At 60.0% G+C, this 15,967-nt stretch overlaps 2 protein-coding genes across 2 annotated transcripts in view; one reads left to right on the forward strand and one right to left on the reverse strand.

Moving 5' to 3' along the window:
- Positions 1-14,624, forward strand: part of TSC2 (tuberous sclerosis 2) — a 50,063-nt gene extending 35,439 nt beyond the window's left edge. Inside the window, exons 19-41 of the mRNA XM_006893877.1 lie at positions 809-931; positions 1,885-2,019; positions 3,327-3,516; positions 4,072-4,165; positions 4,524-4,626; positions 4,818-4,912; positions 6,089-6,214; positions 7,438-7,602; positions 8,092-8,238; positions 8,327-8,439; positions 8,750-8,956; positions 9,516-9,719; positions 10,099-10,167; positions 11,164-11,294; positions 11,377-11,873; positions 11,948-12,032; positions 12,116-12,202; positions 13,148-13,334; positions 13,439-13,578; positions 13,954-14,032; positions 14,106-14,197; positions 14,282-14,380; positions 14,466-14,624. Of these exons, the coding sequence (XP_006893939.1) occupies positions 809-931; positions 1,885-2,019; positions 3,327-3,516; positions 4,072-4,165; positions 4,524-4,626; positions 4,818-4,912; positions 6,089-6,214; positions 7,438-7,602; positions 8,092-8,238; positions 8,327-8,439; positions 8,750-8,956; positions 9,516-9,719; positions 10,099-10,167; positions 11,164-11,294; positions 11,377-11,873; positions 11,948-12,032; positions 12,116-12,202; positions 13,148-13,334; positions 13,439-13,578; positions 13,954-14,032; positions 14,106-14,197; positions 14,282-14,380; positions 14,466-14,624 (3,327 nt within the window). The remainder of the gene's footprint in view (positions 1-808; positions 932-1,884; positions 2,020-3,326; positions 3,517-4,071; positions 4,166-4,523; positions 4,627-4,817; positions 4,913-6,088; positions 6,215-7,437; positions 7,603-8,091; positions 8,239-8,326; positions 8,440-8,749; positions 8,957-9,515; positions 9,720-10,098; positions 10,168-11,163; positions 11,295-11,376; positions 11,874-11,947; positions 12,033-12,115; positions 12,203-13,147; positions 13,335-13,438; positions 13,579-13,953; positions 14,033-14,105; positions 14,198-14,281; positions 14,381-14,465) is intronic.
- An 863-nt stretch (positions 14,625-15,487) lies between these two features.
- The window catches only part of PKD1 (polycystic kidney disease 1 (autosomal dominant)), a 42,559-nt gene continuing 42,079 nt past the window's right edge, over positions 15,488-15,967 (reverse strand). Inside the window, exon 47 of the mRNA XM_006893878.1 lies at positions 15,488-15,901. Coding sequence (XP_006893940.1) covers positions 15,488-15,901 — 414 coding nt within the window. The remainder of the gene's footprint in view (positions 15,902-15,967) is intronic.

A 15,967-nucleotide genomic window follows, 5' to 3' on the forward strand; every position in this document is an offset into this window, starting at 1 on the left:
GTATTTACTGCCTCTGAAAACCTACTGGCGGATCTGCTATGGGTTGGTTCTGAATCGGTGATACACACAATGTGATGGACCAAACACGAAGATGTGGGATATGCAGAAATGGGCTCCAGGAGGAGATGAGCACTGGCACGGAGGACTATGGTACCAGAGCCCTCTGGTTACAACAGGCAGCTGGCTTAGCTTATGGGCACGTTTGGGTGTGTGGGTGTGTGCTGTGCTGTGGCCAGTCTGGTCTGGGCTTCTGAATGACTTTATTTGCTGTTCATTGTGGCTCTTCTGCCCTGTCTTTGTCATGAGAGAAGGCAGCGATTGAATGTCTCAAGTGACCATGTAACAGGAAGGCACAAAGGGGTTGCCTTTCTCTGGTGAGATCTGTGGATGAAGCCAGTGGGCAGGCAGCCCGGCATCATTGATGGATGGGTGGAGGGAGCCAGGAGCTTAGAAACTGCGGGTGGGACGGGTAGCGAGAAGTGATGGTACCTTGCATCACTCTGCTGAGCCTGGAAGTCAGCTGCCCCTCCACCCTCCAGGAGTGAGGGAACTCCTGTGAGCCGGGACTACAGGCACTGCCAGGCTCTGGGGCCAAGAGCAGGACAAGGGTCTGAACAGGACAAAGTGGGGCCTGGACCTCCAGTCCAGCTTCAAACAATCAGATCCCTGGACAGAGACTCTGGCCATCTTTCACCAGTAAGCATCTGCGTTCAGAGCCCCCGCCCACTACTGACCTGAGTTCAGAAGGTCCTGCCCCCAACCTCACACCTAAGAAGCCTGAGTTTGAGCCCCTTCCGGCTCTCTGCAGGAGATGGACTGGAAAGTTCTGAAGCTGGTCCTCAGCAAGCTGCCGGAGTCCCTGCGCTACAAAGTCCTCATCTTCACATCCCCCTGCAGCGTTGACCAGCTGTCCTCTGCGCTCTGCTCCATGGTAGGGTCCTGTTCGTGACCCAGCTCCTTGTGCTGGGTCGGGTCTGGGGTGGGGCTCACCACTCAGTGGCCCCTGGCTGCCTGTCTTGTCTTCTCTAGAGCTGAAACCTTTGTGTGAATTGGCCCTACCTCTGGAGGGAGTAGATATCAAGATACTAGATACTATCCACATGCCTCAGCTCACAGCAGATCATGCAGGTCCCCCAGCTCATGAGATTCCCCCCAGTTCATAGCAGACCATGGGGGACCCCCAACTCATAGTAGATCATGGGGGTTCTGCCAGCTCACATTAGATCAAAGGGAATCCCCCTAGCTCACATCAGATCATGGGTTTCCCATGACTCACAACAGATCACAGGGATCCCCTAGCTCACATCAGATCATGGGATTCCCCCAGCTCATGGTACTTCACAGGGTCCCCAATGGCAGAACACAGTGACTCTCAGTTCACAGGAGATTCTGGAGTTGGTCACAGCGTTCCTCAGCTCACGGCAGGTCACTGAGTCCCCCTACTCATGGGAGCTCACAACCTCCCCCCAGCTCACAGCAGGTCACCGAGTCCCCCCAACTCATGGGAGCTCACAACCTCCCCCCAGCTCATTTCAGGTCACTTTATTCCCCCAGCTCACGGCAGGTCGTGGAGCCCCCCCACTCATGTGAGTCATGAGGTCCCCCCACACTCATGGCAGGTCGTAGAGCGCCCCCACTCATTGGAGATCACGAGGCAAATCGCAGAACCCCCATCCTGAGTTGGAGTGCTGGTACTAGCTGTACCTCTCATCACCTGTCTCTCCCTGGCACTTCTGTGATTCGGCCTCATGTGGAACAGGATTTCCTCGCTTTCTCTGATCAAACAGAAGCGACCTGTGATCAGAGAGGTGCCAGGCTTAACTCCTCCTTTCTCGAGCTTGGCATTCCCGGGTCGGGCTTTCTGATGGCTCGTGTGGTGGGCAGCTTTCAGGTCCCAAGACCCTGGAACGGCTCCGAGGCACCCCAGAAGGCTTCTCCAGGACTGACTTGCACTTGGCGGTTGTTCCGGTCTTAACAGCGCTAATCTCCTACCACAACTACCTGGACAAAACTAAACAGGTAGGAAGGAGGCTGAGCGGACAGGTGAGCATTCTGGCAGGATGTTGGAAGCCTGACCCTGGACATTGGCCTGAGCCAACGTGCCGTGGGATGGCTTTTGCGAGGCTCAAGTGTCACCCGTGCCTCCCACTGTGGCTGCAGACCCTGTGGCCGAGCCAGCCCGGGCTGGGTCTCTGGCCTCTGAGCACATGTTGTTCTGGAAGGCCAAGGCTTTCCCAGGTGCTAGAGTGTGAGCACACAGTGACTAGCACCTTTTTCTGGACTGTTCCTGGGTGTGTTTGTATCAGTATTGGGACAAGTGGCCATGCTGGTCAGCAGACTTGAGTCTGGGCATTCAGAGTAGGGGGCATGTGGCCATAGACCCTGCACTGCCTGGCTCCCCTGGCTCCACCCCCTACCCCAAGTGCAGGAATTTTCCATCAGGGACTCTGTGAGGGTCTGAATATAGGGCACTGGCTGAGCTGCAAGGAATCCTGGGTAGGGGCTGGGTGTGGAGCACCAGCTGAGGTGCAGGGGGCACTGCGGGCCCTAAGTGTGAGGGAATGGCTGTGTTGTAGGGGATCATGTGGGGAGCTGGGTGTGAGGTACTGACTGCACTGTAGGGGATGCTGTTGGGGCTGGTGGTGAGTACTGGCTAAGCTGCTGAGAACCCTGTAGGGGGCTCAGTGTGGGGTACTTGGCTGAGCTGTAGGGGACCCCTTGGGGTCTGGGTGTGGGGTATTTGGCTGAGCTGTAGGGGACCCCATGGGGTCTGGGCGTGGGGTGCTGGCTGAGCTGTAGGGGACCCTTTGTGGGGCTGGGTGTGGGGTGCTGGCTGAGCTCAGGTTCCATATTTCACTGAAACATGTTCATGTCGCTGACCTTTGTACTCAGCACCAGGCCATGTGTCAGCATGGGGCCGAGTTTAGGCTTAGCTTCCATTTGTCTCTTCATCAGGAAGGGCGGTGCCTGTTGTTTAGGTTCAACTCCAGCCAGAGTCCCTAGTTTGTGGACACCTTAGCTCTTCCAGGGTAACCAGGGTTTGAGAAGTTGTATTTCTCACTGGCCATGACTGGAGATACCCTGCTCCTCAGAGGCCTCCGGTGTTTGCAGGGAGCCCAGTGCAGGAAAGAGTGAGGGTTTGCCAAGACCTGAACTGTCCTTTGTCTGCTGCTGGGTCCCACTGTGGTTGTAGTCATGGGTGACACTGTGTGCTCAGGGTCAGCGTGTGGTCCTGCCAGCTGACCTTCTGGATGGAGTGGGGTGAAGAGTGTGTGTGTGTGGGAAGTGTCTGACCGGGGCAGGACCTCAGACGCCTGTCCCCTCAGCGGGAGATGGTGTACTGCCTGGAGCAAGGCCTCATCTACCGCTGTGCCAGCCAGTGTGTGGTGGCTTTGACCGTCTGCAGTGTGGAGATGCCTGATGTCATCATCAAGGCACTGCCCGTGCTCATCGTGAAGCTGACCCACATCTCCGCCACAGCCAGCATGGCCATCCCACTGCTCGAGTTCCTGTCCAGTGAGTGGGAGGGGCGCACGCGTGTGTGCACCTGTGGGGCATGTGCATGCTTATGGGTGGGGGTGGGGCGTGCTTGCACGTGGGCTCTTGTGCGCACATGTCTGCATGCATGGCTCAGATGTGGCCAGATGTGCAGGGCTGAGCCAGCTCCTCACAGCAGGGTCTCCGCCCCACATGCTGCCTCTCTCTTGTTTTGGGGTGCTGTCCATGCCTTTCATTCCAGTCCTCCTAGCTGGTTCCTCTGTCTCCCCCATGGCAGAGGCTCTGCTGGGGCAGTTGTGGGCTGGATAGCACTGGCTGACTTTAAAGGGTAGAAAGTAAGTGCTTGTGGTCTTGGAGTCTCACTGTGTTCTTTAAAAACAACCTCACAAATAGACTGCAGCCACTATAGATCCAGCCCTGTTTTCCCTTCTGAGCTGAGGTCTAGGGTCAGGAAGCTCTGTTGGACAAAGCTTGTTATATCTTTTACTGCTGGCAGCAACCCCCATTCAGGGTCGGTGGCTTTGGGTACTGATGATATGGGCACCCTTGACCACCATTTCTTCTGATGCCTAGCTCTGGCCCGGCTGCCACATCTCTACAGGAACTTTGCTGCTGAGCAGTATGCAAGCGTATTTGCCATCTCACTGCCCTACACCAACCCGTCCAAGTGAGTGCTGGCTGAGCCCCAACTCCATCCCAGCCCCAGACTCTGCCTGCAGTCCGAGGTTCCTCACCTGAGGCTCCACCTCGGCAGCCCAGTGCCAGGCTCCAGAATCCCTGGGGCTCCACCCCCAAATCTCCCCTCGTGAGCATCCACGCTGGCCTCATCCTTGAAGATCTCAAGACCCCCCTGTAGACTCCATCTTCCAGGCTCTACCCAGCCTCTGCCCTAGCCCCTCACCTTTGCCCCTGGTCTGCCAGGCCCAGTCCTGCACCTTCTCACTGACGGCTGGCAGTTCGCCCTGCCTCTCTGTCATTTTTACCAGTAGGTTGTCTGAGTAGGTTGCCCAGATGCTGTCTTCTAGGTTCAACCAGTACATCGTGTGCCTGGCCCACCATGTGATAGCCATGTGGTTCATCCGCTGCCGCCTCCCCTTCCGGAAAGACTTTGTTCCTTACATCACTAAGGTGGGCCTGTGTCCTTCAAAATGCTGGGGCCTGCTTGGCTTCAGCCCGTGGTGGCTGGAGCAGGGTGCTGGGCAGGAATATGTGGTGTATGTGATGTCTGCTTATGAAGGGAGTGCCTGGCACACCTAGGGAGGAAGGTGCCTTAGGGCCCATGCTGCCCAGCCTCTGGTTCTGATGTGTGTCCCCACCAGGGCCTTCGCTCCAATGTCCTCCTGTCTTTTGATGACACCCCTGAAAAGGACAGCTTCAGAGCACGCAGCACCAGTCTCAACGAGAGACCCAAAAGGTGGGAGGCCCCCCTGGGCCCACAGATCTCAAGGTTAGGGTGTGGGGCTGTGCCATGAGCTGATGACTGGGGACACTCAAGGATCAGGGAGCCGACCACCTCTCCAGGCCAGTGTGAGGGACCAGAAACACTTGGTACAGGGCCATCTGTAGGCAGACATGGGCTGAGGTGGGCAGTGCCAGCCTCTGAGACATGGTGGGCTCATCAGAAACAATGAGTGCCCTAGGCCCGTGAGGTGAATCGCCCCTTGTCATGCCAGCATCAGAGCCTGAGTTGAGCACATCTGCAGACTTGGTCACCAGGGCCTGGTGCAGCATGGGGGTTGGCTTGGGGCTGGGGTCCTCCTGTGCTGAGCAGGCTCAGGGCTGCATCCTGGATGGCAGTTGGGGCTTCTTAGAATCCGGACACCTTTGTGTGGGTGAAAAGGAACCTCGGGGTCTGCAGACCCTTGCCCATGACCCTGGATCCTGTAGGTAGCTGTCCCTGTCCATGTTGGCCCTTCTCCATCACTGTCCCAGGCGCTTGTGCCGTGTCTCAGGGTGCTCTGCTGGCCCATGTGTCCCCTGTGCGTATCACCAAGCAGCTTCCCTCTCTGTGTGCCCCCCCCAGCTTCTTTGGCACTCTCTACATGGGGATACGGCACTTTCCAGACAAGCAGCTCAGTGTGGCCTTCACAAGAGCTGTCCTCCCACTCCCTGACAGGGCGGGCAGCAGGCTTGGCCCCAGCGGCTGCAGCCTCAGGCATGGGGTTCTAGGGCTTCAGGTCCAGAACTGGCCCCTCTTCCAATAACCATAGCCCATCTGGCCAGACAGGGACCTGTGGGCGTGTGGCCTAGTCACAGAGCCTGGAACCTGCCGTGTGGGCATACCATCCTCAGTGTCACTGGCCCCGCTGTCTTTGTTTTGGCACTGCCCCCCCCACAGCCTCACTTTTCTTGGTCCTGTCTGTGAACCCTATTTCATGCGTTTTATTTTCTGTTTCTCTCCTGCTTTCTGCCCCTCTGGCTTGGTGCCTTGTTGCTCTCACCCGTGGGACCTCTCCATCCGACCCTGTGGCCTGTGACCGTCCCTCCTCACGCCTCTACTGGCCTGCCCTCCCCTCCTCGGGAGCGGGCTCCCTGGCCGTGGCTTTGTCTCGCTCGCACCCTCCCTCCTTCCCTTCCTCCCGTTCGGTAGTTTAAGGCTAGCCAGGCCCCCCAGACAAGGCTCAAGCCACTCCCCGCCCGTGAACGAGCGCAAGAGCTGTGCAGCCGAGGCCTTCCGGTGCCGCAGCATCAGTGTGTCTGAACAGGTGGTCCGCAGGTAGAGGCGTGTGGGCTGTGGACAGCCCGGCAGGTGCACCTGGGTGGCGGCGGTGCATGGGGCTACTTGCATGACCTCCATCGCCTGCCCGTGCCCACCCAGGCCGGAGCTAGAGGGCGACCAACCGGAGGCCGCAGCCCCAGGGCCCAGGGAGCCTGGTGGCGAGGAGGGAAAGGTTGCATTCTGTCCCCAGGTATTATCTGCCAGCTTCCTCAACGGCCTGACTAGGGAGCCCACTGTGAAGAAGCTGCCTCTGCCTTCGAGGCACAGGCCTGTATGCCTAGTGCAGGCTGTTCAGGGTCAGGCCTCTGAGCGATCTCTAGAGCAAGCCTCCTTCCCATTTTTGCACTAGAGAGGGCTGCTTTCTGTCCTGTCGGCCAAGAAGAGAACCAGTAGCTGCGGTGTAGGACAGTGGGCCTGGGACCACCCTGTGAGCTCTGCCCTCTCGTGGAGGTAGCCTGGGTCCTCTGCTGTCTGGGCCTTGTAGGCTGTGGGCACTGTGCAGCGTTCTGAAAGAGGTCGCCCCTGTAGCATCTCTGCTGGCCCAGGCAGGCTGAGCAGGGAGCTGCCCCTCCCCTGGGGGGCCCCGTGACATCCAGTCCTCACTAACACTTGGCTTCAGCTCCAGCCTCATGCTGGCCTGTGCCGGGTGGAATTGGTGGACTGCAGGGGGTTGAGGTGGTTGTGAGATGAGACCCCTCTCAGCAACTCTCCAGCATATTCATTGGCACATGTACAATTTGGCACGTGAAAACAGTGGTGAAATTTGTGTAAAGATCCCACCCACTAGGTTCCTCCTAGCAGAGCTCAGAGGTGAATCTAGGGTCCACAAAGCCCATATGCAACTCGTCCCTCCTGGGAAGGCACTGCCCGTCCTGGGCATGGAGTCCCAGCCCAGCCCTGTGGGCAGAATGCAATCTCGGTTGGTGTCTCTGGTCTTCCTCTGCATGACCACAGCTCTGCAGTGAAGCTCTGCTAACTCCCTGCGTGCTTCTGGGCTGGCCACATTGGCTCCACTCCTCTGGTGACAGCTGGGTCTCTCAGGAGGTGCCTTCTGGGGACAGTGTGGTCCGTGCCACCCTCAGGGCCTGGGCCGCTGTGCCCTGGGGCCAGGTGTAGGTGCGGCCAGGCCCCAGGCACATGCATGCATGGAGCTTCTGCCCCAGGTGGTAGTATGGAGGCAAGCCAGCACAGGCCTGACCAGGCCCGTGCCTCCTCCTCAGCAGGATCCAGACTTCCCTCACCAGCGCCAGCCTGGGCTCTGCAGACGAGAACTCCATGGCCCAGGCGGATGACAACCTGAAGAACCTCCACCTGGAGCTGACGGAGACTTGCCTGGACATGATGGCCAGATACGTTTTCTCCAACTTCACTGCCGTCCCAAAGAGGTGCAGTGGTGCTCGGGCCTGTGGCTGCACTGGGCCTGGGTGGGCAGTCTGCGTGGTACTCTGGCTGTGGCCAGAGGTTCACGTTGAGGTATAAGGTGCAGGCGGCAGGTGTGGATGGCATGAGGCTTGGGGCAGGAGGTGCCAACGTGGAACTTGCGGTGGCAGATGTGGGCTGTGCTAGGCTGGGCTGGGAGGTGCGGACCGTGCGGGACTTAGGACAGGAGGTGTGGGTGGGAATGAGCAGTAAGTTGAATGGTAGATATCAAGGTTTAGATTTGGAGGTTCAGGGTTTGGTGAGGTAGGAGGTGCTGGTGCTCCTTAGTCTCGGGCTGGCACTGAGAGCAGGAAGTATATACCTCTGGTTCCTGCTCTTGGACCCCGATTTGGCAGCGTAGTTCTGGGCTCTTCCTGCTAGGAGCCCAGGCAGGCTGTTCTGGGGGTGGGAGTGCATATCTGCCAGCCTCCAGGAGTTTTCGCTTGCATTTGCAGGTCCCCTGTCGGAGAGTTCCTCCTGGCTGGAGGCAGGACTAAAACCTGGTTGGTGGGGAATAAGCTGGTCACTGTGACAACAAGTGTGGGAACTGGCACGCGGTCACTCCTGGGCCTGGATGAGCTGCAGGGTGGCACAGAGACGAGGTGACTATCACCTGCGCCCTGGCTTCTGCAGTGGCTGGACCTGTGCCCCGTGGTCCTCACTTGACTCCTGCAGTTATTTTATCCTCAGCTCTGACCCCAGTGTGCATGTGAGACAGACCAAGGAGGCACCGGCCAAGTTGGAGTCCCAGGCTGAGGCACAGGTGTGCCGAGGGGCCCGGGACCGGGTCCGCTCCATGTCAGGTAGGCCCTGTGCTCCCGGTGCCCAGCCTGTGCCCTGGGAGGGATAACATCTGACCTGGCCCACCACCTGACTGACTGCTGGAATTGCCAGGTACCTGGTCTCATCACCAGGTTTCCCTGAAGTTTTTGGTTGAGCCCTTTTTGCTCTAGTGAGCTGCTGCTGGACTGTGAGCTGGCCTTTCCTGTGTCCCCACGTGCATGAGAGCCCATGCTGTGGGCTCCCTCAGGGCCCTGGGATGCTAGGTTAGCTCTGTGTGGTGGCTTTGTATGGGCTGGATGGTCACCAACTCCTGGACCTCTCCCTCTCCAGGGGGCCATGGCCTACGTGTGGGAGCCCTGGAGACACCAGCCTGCCCCTTCCCAGGAGGCCTCACTTCCCCAGGGCCACAGACCATGCCTGCCACAAAGCCCAAGAAACCTGGCACCCCGATCACAGTGCCAAAGGAGACCAACCTGGCTGCCTACGTGCCCTTGCTGACACAGGGCTGGGCAGAGATCCTGGTGCGGCGGCCCACAGGTACCCCATGCAGCCAGGCTGGAGCAGGAGGAGCTTGGAGGTGGCCCAGGGGCTCGTCCCCGTATTTAGCTCAGGCCCCTATACCTGCAGGAGGGGTGGGAAGGAGAGGGCAGGATAGGTTGGTATGCTCAGAGCGAGGGGGTGCTGGAGGGTGGTAAGTTGAGGTGTGGTCATCTCCAGCTTTGAGCTTCCACACTTGCCCCTTGGGGAGAGATGCCCCTTGGGGAGAGATCAGGTCACTGGAAGCCAGGTCCTTAGTGCTGTCACTGTTGAGGGCTGAGCTCAGGGCTGCTGCTTGGCCGGATCCAGGGGCTCCTCAGGATGGGGTGTACAGGGCCTGTTCCTGGCTTCTCCGCTCTTCTCGCCTCCAGCAGTTGCCAGGAGGAGCTTCAGCCTCATGCTGTTGACCAGGACACGTGGTCCTGGCCCCGAGTGGGAAGGATGCTGTCTCCCAGGGAGGGCGGCCCACTGGAAGGAAAGCCGCTGTGCCCCAGGAGGAAATGGTGTACCACTTGGGCTGGCTTGCACCCCTGGCTGAGGGCCCTACCTCCACCCATAGGGAATACCAGCTGGCTGATGAGCCTGGAGAATCCACTGAGCCCCTTCTCCTCGGACATCAACAACATGCCGCTGCAGGAGCTGTCTAATGCCCTCATGGCTGCAGAGCGCTTCAAGGAGCACCGTGACACTGCCTTGTACAAGTCCCTGTCGGTGCCGGCGGCTGGCACCACCAAGCCCTCCTTGCTGCCCCGTTCCAACACAGGTGAGCGTGCTGGGCCAGCTCCCTGCCTGCTCCTGCCCAGTCTTTGCTGGCTCGCGGCTTGACCCCTGGGCTGTGGGGCCTGCGTGGGGGTCTCAGGCCCCTCTTACACTGTCAGCTTGGGCCAGCAGACTGCTGGACTATGTGGCCTGGACCCCTTCCCACCTAGTGGCCATAGGTACAGCGGGCCGCCAAGGTGCCGGCCTCAGGAGGAAGGCTAGGCCCTGCATGCACCATGCTGGCCGCTGGCCAGGCGCTGCTGGCCTCCCTCTCTCCTCTGCAGGGCGCGGGCCTGCGCAGGGCTAGCGGTGACTGTCCTCTGCTCGACCTGTGCTAGTCTATTCGTCCTGTGACGTGGCCGCTCACATGGTTTCCCTTGCAGTGGCCTCTCTCTCCTCCCTGAGCCCGTCCAGCTGCCGAGGGAAGCTGCACAGGAGCATTTCCTGGGCAGGTACTCACGGCTCAGGGGCGCGGTATTGGCTGCACAGGCCCTCTGCCCTGATGCTGTTCTCGTCGCCCCTTCCTGGCCACGCTCCATGGCCTGCAGAGCCCTCGCCGCCCACCTTTGGGTCCATTCACATGAGGACGTCTGTGCAGACGCCACTGCTTTGCTAGCAGGACCCCAGCCGCACACCCCCATCCCTGAGCTCTGCACGCTTCCCCTGCCCACTCCAGGTCAGAGAGCTTGTCTGAATCTCTGGGCAGCAAGGACCCTGAGCTGCAGAGGCAGCGGCGCAGGACTTGGGGGTCACCAACTCTGGGGTTTGGCCATCCTGACTTGCTCTGTCCTGGGGGTGTGGATGGCAGGTTGGGCTCATCTGCCTGTCCTGGGGTCCATCCTCTGCCCTCTGCCCTCAAGCATGGTGGGGTAAGCGGGCAGACGGGTCTCCTAGGAAGCTAGTGTGCTGTTGAGTGTGTAGGGGGTTGCTGAGGCTGCTCTAATCCTCGGCTGCTGCTTGTCCTCACCAGTGCCCCACTGCCAGCCAGGGAAGGCATCTGGCCACTCCATCCTCCAGTGCAGCTGGCCGCTGCTCTCTCCAGTGTGGCTGGCTGTGGGTTTGGCTGGGACTTGGAGCAAACCTTGCTTTTTGGACTCTTTGAGCAAAGGACATATGTGTGCTGGGACGTCTCAGGTGGCAGCCTTTTCCTCAGGGCTGAGGACAGGGAGGATGCCCAGGCATGCATCCTGGAGCCACCTCCACAGGGTGAACCCCCCCTGCTATCCTAGAAGACTCTGAGGGACGCAGGCACAGCTCAGGGAGCCCAGCAGGTGCCCAAGTCCAGGCTCAACGCAGCAACCTCTGCTGGGCCAGTCTCCTGCCAGTTGCATGGGCTGACGTCTTGGCTCCAGGCCCTGTGGAGGCCACATCTCCACCCAGAGAAAAGGCTGTTGCTTAAGACCTCATGGCTGCTTTGGGCCCAGCATCCACCACACATGTCCTTACAGATTCCCCGGTGGTGCTGGATGGGGCACATGCCAACGAGAAGAGTGTATCCACCGAACCCCCTGAGTTGGAGGACTTTGTGGCAACTCCAATCCCAGATAGGTGCTGCCGGCATGCCAGGGCTTACAGCAGGGTGAGTCCATGAGGCCTTGGGGCTGGAGGCATGGTGGTCTTCAGATACCTGCTGACCCTGGTCCTCCCTGGATACTTCACAGTCATCCTCCACCTCCAGCCAGGAGGAGAAGCCACAGTGTGCAGAGGTCACCCAGGGCATCCCCATTGAGCGGGCCGTGTCCTCTGAGGGCAGCCAGCCTTGCGTGGACCTCTCCTTCCAGCCCTCCCAGCCCCTAAGCAAGTCCAGCTCCTCACCTGAGCTTCAAACCCTGCAAGACATCCTTGGAGATGCTGGGGACAAAGCAGACGGGGTCCGGCTGAGCCCCGAGGTCAAGGTCCGCTCTCAGTCGGGGACCCTAGATGGAGAGAGCAATACTGCCTGGCCAGCCCCTGGTGAGGACAGCCGGGCCCGAGGGGCAGCCCCACAGGAGGGCCCACTGCCCTCAGGCTCCCCACGTTCCCCAAGTGGCCTGCGGCCCCGAGGCTACACCATTTCAGACTCAGCCCCCTCCCGGCGGGGAAGGAGAGTGGAGCGAGATGCCTTCCGCAGCCGGGCAGCTGCTTCCAATGCGGAGAAGGTGCCGGGCATCAACCCCAGGTGGGCTGGGCCTCCCTGCCTGGGTTGGGGTTCGTGGTCACCCTGAGCCCGGTGTCACACCCCTGCCCTTGTAGCTTCGTGTTCCTGCAGCTCTACCACTCTCCCTTCTTTGGTGATGAGTCCAGCAAGCCCATCTTGCTCCCCAATGAGGTGAGCCCTGTGAGGCTGGGGGGAAACCCTTTATGGGGAGGGTGGCCTCTCCTCTTCCAGACTTAAGCCAGTTTCTGTGTGTGTGGCTGCAGTCTTTTGAGCGGTCAGTGCAGCTCCTGGACCAAATTCCGTCTTACGACACACACAAGATCGCTGTCCTGTACGTAGGAGAAGGTCAGGTAAGGCTCCTAGGTGGGAGCGGGAGACTAGGGTCAGTCGGAGGCTGGGGGTGGGGTGGAGAGCCGCTTGCGGGCAGTGGGGCAGGATCCTTGGGAGAGGATGCTGGGACAGCTGGGGTGTAGGGTGGCCCTGCGACCTGTCAAGGGCTGGGTCCTGACGTGTTCCTCAGGATACGTTTGGGGCTGCGTGCCAGGACTGCATGCCAGGCACTATTTTGAAGTGAGAAGACAAATGGTTCTGCCGCTTGGGGCTTGCTGAGGCCTGAGGAGAATGATAGGCACTGGAGAGTTGTATGGTTTGGGTGGTGGCTGCCTCGGGGACTCTAGTTAGATGACAATGAGTCGAGTCTGCAAAGGAGTGAGTGCAGAGATCAGAGGTCCTGACGTGGTGGAAGGCAGCATAGGGAGGACAGGCAGGGTGGTGGCAGGCTACCTCCCCCACACTGTGTAGCTCTGTGAAGGTGGAGGTTCTGTGGTGTGAGGACTGATGGGCTGTGGGGACTCGAGATGTGAGGACTGCTGGGGTGCTGTGGGGGCTGTGGAACCTCAGCTATGAGGGGTGCTCAGTGGGAGTACTGTGGGACCCTAGCTATGAGGACTGCTGGGGGCTATGGGGACCCCGGATATGAGGACTGCCAACAGGGATGCAGTAGGGCCCCCATGTGAGGACTACTCGACAGGGGCTATGGGGACTACTGATGGGTGTTCACGAGGCTGAGGTGCTGCACGGTGGGGTGACGTGGTGATGGAGCTGATGAATGGACCCTTGGCTTACAGATGGGGAAGGGCCTCAGGGTGGTGCTGAGGGTGTCCGAGGCCAGCAGCCTCATGCCATCCCCTGCAGTAACAGGCCCCTGGCCTCTTGTACTGTTCTGGGATGGTGCTGGACATGGGCTGGGACCAGAGCCACCAGCCTGGATGCCACCTCTCTCCCATGTCTCGCAGAGCAACAGCGAGCTGGCCATCCTGTCCAATGAGCATGGCTCATACCGTTACACGGAGTTCCTGACGGGGCTGGGCAAGCTCATTGAGCTCAAGGACTGCCAGCCCGACAAGGTGTACCTGGGGGGTCTGGATGTGGGTGGCGCAGACGGTCAGTTCACCTACTGCTGGCATGATGACATCATGCAAGGTGCGGCCACACACTGGGCTGGGTCCCAGCTGGGCGGCATGGCTGTGGGGGGCCGGTGACTGAGCCCCCCACAGGTCCCACAGACCCTCTCTGGTATTCCATAGCCATCTTCCACATTGCCACCCTGATGCCCACCAAGGACGGAGATAGGCTCCGCTGTGACAAGAAGCGCCACCTGGGCAATGACTTTGTGTCCATCGTGTATAACGACTCTGGAGAGCACTTCAAACTGGGGACCATCAAGGTGGGTGGGGTGGCCACCTCAGACCTGCTTGCAGGCACCCTTGGAGTGTCAGGGGCCCTCCGTCTGGTTCTATCTCCTATAAAGGGAGCTGAAGAGATGGGGTCACCACAGGCTAGTGCAGCTCCTGCTTGTGTGGGACCCCTCGTTAGGCAGGTACCCTATAAATAAAGTGGGGATAGTGAGGGATTTCCGAGAGTCTGACAGAGAGAGCCGCTAGGCTGACCTTGGGGACAGTGCTCATAGACATGGACACTGGCAGGCCTTTAGCCCTGTGAGCTCAGCAGATGGGCAGGGCCACTAGTGCCTGCCAACCTGTCACTCTGAGCCCAGTGACCGTGATGCCCATTGGCCATGTGAACATCCTTGTGTCTGCAGGGCCAGTTTAATTTCGTCCATGTGATCATCACACCCCTGGACTACGAGTGCAACCTGGTCTCGCTGCAGTGTAGGAAAGGTGAGTGTGGACGGCTGGCTGGCGGCCAGGGCCCTGAGCTCTGAGCACCGGCAGACTGAGCTTGTCTCATCAGACATGGAAGGCCTAGTGGACACCAGCGTGGCCAAGATCGTATCCGACTGCAACCTGCCCTTTGTGGCCCGCCAGATGGCTCTGCACGCCAACGTGAGTGACACGCTGCCCAGTGGCCGCCCACAGGCCCACAGAGCTCGACAGCAGGATCAGCTGCCTTTGTACTTCTCCTCACAGATGGCATCCCAGGTCCACCACAGCCGCTCCAACCCCACTGACATCTACCCCTCCAAGTGGATCGCCCGGCTCCGGCACATCAAAAGGCTCCGACACCGGGTAGGGATGCAGGCACGGGTGGGCTGCTGTGGGCTCCAGGGCTGGGGGGCCGCCTGGCATGATATGTCCACTCCTTGACCCCCAGATCCGGGAGGATGCCCACTATGTGAACCCCAGCCTGCCACTGGTACAGGTGTGTCCCCCGGTCCACACCAAGGTGCCAGCTGAGCCTGCACCCACCTATGAGACTGGACAGAGGAAGCGCCTCATCTCCTCGGTGGACGACTTCACAGAGTTTGTGTGACACATCTGGGGCTTGGACACACATAAAGCTAGCAGTCAGCTAACTCATTTATTTGACCTTGTCTGTTCCTGTGGGGGAGGCACTGAGGCTGTAGCTGCAGCTGTGCCTACGGGTGGGGGCACAAGGTGCAGGGGGAGCAGCTCTGAGGGTCCACTAGTATATTGTCACAGCCACTGTCACTCAGTCCCCGGGAGCCAGCTCTGGGGCAGCCTGTCTGAGCTCCTCCCATACAAGCTGGACCCACTGCTGGTAACATCTGTGAAGAGGATGAAGTTGCTGTGATGGGTAGTTGTACCTCTCCAGCCAGCACCCTGGCACTGGCCCAGGGCCGGACTCGGATCCTAGAAGCAATGTCCCTGGTGCCCGGCCCCACAGGCCGAGGCTGGCCCTGGGTGGGGTCTGTGCCCACCACCACACAGTCTTCGGCCTGAGCAAGAGCGACATACAAAAATACACATTTACCCCATTTAAGTTATTGACTGGGGGGGGACATGGGATGCGTGCAGCGGAGGTCAGGGCAATAACTTAGGGGAAGAAGGGGTGCAGGTTCGCCTCCACCTGCAGCAAGGGCACCCCTGCTGGGCTGGGCACAGCCTGCTGCACCTGTACCTGAGGACTGGGAGGGAGTCAGCGCCCAGAGCCTGGGCCTCACTCTGTCCAATACTGCTGTGGCCTCCCGTTGTAGGGGGAGGGGACCCTGGTGCCAGCTGCCCGAGCAGCCTCATTAAAGTGCTAACGCCCACAGGCAGAATCTGGCTGCCTCTGTGGGACACAAGTGCCAAGGGTTCTGCCTGGCCCGGGCCTTCAGGCTGGCAGAGGATAATACTGAGCGGTGTCCTCCACGCCTGTGACCGGCCAGGCAGCTAAGTACTACTGGGCCTCCCTGTGGTCTTGGCCTGCAGAGTTGCCGTGCTGCCCTGTGTCAGGCAGCTGGGCAGAGCTGGCTGCAGGCCATGGGGAGGCGAAGCGGAGGGCCTGCTGGCCCTGCAGCCATGCAGGCCCTGGAGCTGCCTCTCCAGCTGGTATACGTCCTCAGTGGCCTGGTTGAGTCGGTCAAACTGGGCGAGTAGGGCCTCGAAGACAGCGTGCAGGCGTGAGGGCTCAGGCTCTCCCTGCAGCCCTGGCCGGCCCGGGCCTGCCTCCAGCTGGCTGGACGTAGTGGAGGGTCTCGAGGTATCCGAGCCAGCGCTAGGTGGAGGTGGGGCAGGGGACTTGGAGCCCTGGGAGGAGCGGGACGGCAGCGGCTCCATGCCTTCGAAGCGGACCTTGTGGCGGAACTGGGGGCGGCACAGGGGCTTGGTCAGTCCAGCTGTGCCCTGGGCTCGTCGGGCCCAGGGCATGTC

Source organism: Elephantulus edwardii, unplaced genomic scaffold (assembly GCF_000299155.1).
Source record: "Elephantulus edwardii isolate Elephantulus edwardi_28Jun2011 unplaced genomic scaffold, EleEdw1.0 scaffold00132, whole genome shotgun sequence".
In the NCBI taxonomy this organism is placed as follows: Eukaryota; Metazoa; Chordata; class Mammalia; order Macroscelidea; family Macroscelididae; genus Elephantulus; species Elephantulus edwardii.